Raw genomic sequence first — 3,790 nt, 5'->3', positions numbered from 1 at the left:
CCAGACACCTAGGTATTTGAAGTTGTCCACATATTCTAAGTCAGAGCTGTCCAGAGTAGTGATGTTGGGCAGGCAGCGATCGGTTGAAGAGCATGCATTTAGTTTTACTTGCATTTAAGAGCAATTGGAGGCCACGGAAGGAGAGTTGTATGGCATTGAAGCTCGTTTGGAGGGTTGTTAACACAGTGTCCAAAGAAGGGCCAGAAGTATATAGAATGGTGTCGTCTGCGTAGAGGTGGATCAGAGACTCACCAGCAACAAGAGCGACATCATTGATGTATACAGAGAAGAGAGTCGGTCCAAGAATTGAACCCTGTGGCACCCCCATAGAGACTGCCAGAGGCCCGGACAACAAACCCTCCGCTTTGACACACTGAACTCGATCAGAGAAGTAGTTGGTGAACCAGGCGAGGCAACCATTTGAGAAACCAAGGCTGTCGAGTCTGCCGATGAGGATGTGGTGATTGACAGAGTCAAAAACCTTGGACAGGTCAATGAACACGGCTGCACAGCATTGTTTCTTATCGATGGCGGTTAAGATATCGTTTACGACCTTGAGCGTGGCTGAGGTGCACCCATGACCAGCTCTGAAACCAGATTGCATAGCGGAGAAAGTATGGTGGGATTCGAAATGGTCGGCAATCTGTTTGTTGACTTGGCTTTCGAAGACCTTAGAAAGGCAGGGTAGGATAGATATAGGTCTGTAGCAGTTTGGGTCAAGAGTGTTCTCCCCCTTTGAAGAGGGGGATGACAGCAGCTGCTTTCCAATCTTTGGGACCAATCTTAGCCACTGTAACAGTACTCTTCCTGTGTTGTGTTCAATCAATCATCGACACGAGCTCCAACTTGTAGCACCAGTCATGGAGCTTTATTCTGATAGAAACAGCACAAAATTGCACGTCATGCAATGCACAGCTCACCATCCAACTCTGCCCTCACGCAAGCTGGTTTGGTGCTTGTTCACTACATGTCTCAACCATGCATCGTTTGGCGACCCTAATCACATTACGTCACTAACCTCACCTGCCATTCCACTCCTATCCATTGGCTCATTCTTGTTAACATTGTGAGAGACAGACTGATAACTGGCAGTGTTGTCGTCAATGTCATCGTGTTTCAGATCAATTGGGTTATTATCATCTGGGAATGTCTCTCCCCCGAATATACTCTGGATTGTCTTGGGGCACCACACAAACTCATGTTTGGGCTCATAGTGTGCATAGGCATACTTAACTAAATTCCTGCGCTCTTGCTTATCAATGACAGCGAAGATGAAGTAGTTGAGGGCACTTTCCTTGACATTGTACAGCTTGTCCTTGACAAGAGTCTGCTCTAGGAAGAAGCGGACCAGTGGGGCCTGGTAGTGGGTGAACCCCAGAGTGCCCAGGCACTTCAGGATGCGGGTGATGCGCAGGTTGTTGTGTGTGTTTCTGCCATGAACAAAAACACAAGAACAACAAAAATACAAGGGTACTACTGTTAACCTCAAATTCACTTATTCTCAGATGTTTAATTTGAAAGCTGAAATCTTAGCTATTATGTATTGCAATCACTATATAATAATAACAGTTAAATGACCAAAGGAAGACATTTCTAACCTTTCCAGGTTGTCAAATCTCTCACGCCAGTTATTCACAAGTTTCACTTCCCCTGTAATGTCATTTGACAGCTCTATGCCGTAGAAGTCCAGCATGAGCTTGTAGGATGCAACCAGCCTCTGCTTTGCTGTGCCATCTTCAAGTAAAGTCTGAGGAAGCAGATTGTCATTCAGAACGATTATGAACACATTTCCATTTGTCTCTAAGCCCCCAGTCAATAGATAATGCATGACATATGTAAATGCAGTATGCAGAGAACACTTTCCTTGCTCAAAGAAACTACTAGAAGTACCTCAATTTCCTTCTTGGTGAGTTCCTTGGGTTGATAATTTATTCCTGGTTCTTGAAGTGGGAACAACCTAAATAAAATGTTTGTGTATTAAACAAATATTTTAAACAACTTAACTTAGAAATGTAAAGGAAACTGACCATTGGATGTATGAGTGAACTTCTTCCAGTTTTGAATATTTCCTGTGCTATTTATTGTGAAAATCCTCAATGAAGACACCTAATCAGAGCAAAGTTTACAGTTAAAACATGTCCATGTCTTGTCAAATTGAAACTGCGCTGAAAGAAATAGTAAATAGTTTACCATCAGGGGAGGAGGGTATTTGTCCACGGTAGAACTGTAAATTAGGCATTTCATCCTGGGGGGGAAAGTAATGCAAATTCAGAAATGAGGATATTTCAGAGAGCTGTATTAAAACAGTACAATAATCTCAGAGGAATTGGCCAGTAAAATTATGACTCAAATCATCCCGCTTTTCCATGTACTACATAAAGAGATGAGTACTTGCTTACTTGTTGTTGCCCGCCAAAGTACAAATTTGATTCTTGCCCCTGTGGAAACAAGAACAAAGGTCTAAAGACTATGTACAAACTATTGACTGATTGATAGTCAGCAGCAGCAACATACTATGATTGAGGTGGATATATTTTATAGCATAAAGTGTGTAAGATTGTGTGAAGAGAATAATAACTTACTGGATAATGATGCCTGTACATTTGCATATCTCTTGCTGCACTTCTGAACCTGTTAAACTTGTTTGACTGAACACATTCACTCCATGAGTTCACAAAATGGCAAATATGTCACGACTTCCACCGAAGTCGGTTCCTCTCCTTGTTTGGCAGCGTTCGGCGGTTGGCATCACCGGTCTTCTAGCCATCGTCGATCCACTTTTCATTTTCCATTTGTTTTATCTTGTTTTCCTACACACCTGGTTTTCATTTCCCTCATTAATTGTTGTGTATTTAACTCTATGTTCCCCCCATGTCTTGTGTGGAATTGTTTGTTGTAAGTGCTTGTACACATGTTGACTGGTGCGCGTTGGGTTTTGTACCCATGTTGGTCATTTCTTTATGCCGTTGGTTTTGCTATTAAACTGCTCCGGCTATTACCTAGTTCTGCTCTCCTACGTCTGACTTCCCTGCCACCAGTTACGCACCCCTTACAAAATACTGGAAACACAATATTGATACGCCCACGTGTCTGAGCTATATAAAGTAAAACAAACTTGGAGGAAAACTTTTACTAGCTGCTTATTAATCATATCCATTTTAGACGGACGTAATAAAAACATAAGAATTATTAAACCCTTGACTAAAGCTTTATATGGTGAGCGATAGCCTTACATTACTCAATACAACTACTCATCAATTTGAGACCCAATGTTGTACAAATGCAATAATGGTTAAATAAATATTTAGAAATGAGGTCCCAAAAACCAGTCTCTCAATGTATCAGTACATAAAGTATAAGAACAAAGCATTTACTTGTTGCGACCAACCGGTGTACTGATGTATCCGCTCCTGAGGAAATACAACAGTGAGCATGTGGTACAAAGGACAATAGTGATTCATAGGCCTGACATTTCTCTGCAGATGTTAGTATATACAGTGCCTTCAGAAAGTATTCATACCCCTTGATGAATTCCACATTTTGTTGTGTTACAGCCTAAATTCAAAATGGATTACATTTTTTTTAAATCCACCTCTCTACACACAACGACAAAGTGACAACAAAGTAAAAATATGTTTTTAGAAATGTTTGCAAATATTTAGAAAATGAAATACAGACATATCTAAGTATTCAAATCCCTGAGTTAATTCATGTTAGAATCACCTTTGGCAGCAATTACAGCTGTGTCTTTCTGGGTAAGTAAGAGCTTTGCACACCTGGATTGAACAAT

The 3,790-nt window shown here is 41.1% G+C and overlaps 1 protein-coding gene across 1 annotated transcript; it reads right to left on the bottom strand.

Annotated features, from left to right (window-relative positions):
* Positions 1-840: 840 nt before the first annotated feature.
* On the bottom strand, positions 841-2,587 carry LOC115144836 (opioid growth factor receptor-like). The gene is given in 6 exon segments (XM_029685937.2): positions 841-1,430; positions 1,599-1,747; positions 1,891-1,957; positions 2,028-2,106; positions 2,191-2,245; positions 2,400-2,587. Coding segments are annotated over 5 exon segments (774 nt in total). The 5' UTR covers positions 2,240-2,245; positions 2,400-2,587; the 3' UTR covers positions 841-1,000.
* Positions 2,588-3,790: the final 1,203 nt, after the last annotated feature.

This window comes from Oncorhynchus nerka, linkage group LG2 (genome assembly GCF_034236695.1).
Source record: "Oncorhynchus nerka isolate Pitt River linkage group LG2, Oner_Uvic_2.0, whole genome shotgun sequence".
Classification (NCBI taxonomy): domain Eukaryota; kingdom Metazoa; phylum Chordata; class Actinopteri; order Salmoniformes; family Salmonidae; genus Oncorhynchus; species Oncorhynchus nerka.
This window is presented reverse-complemented; position numbering and strand designations above follow the sequence as displayed.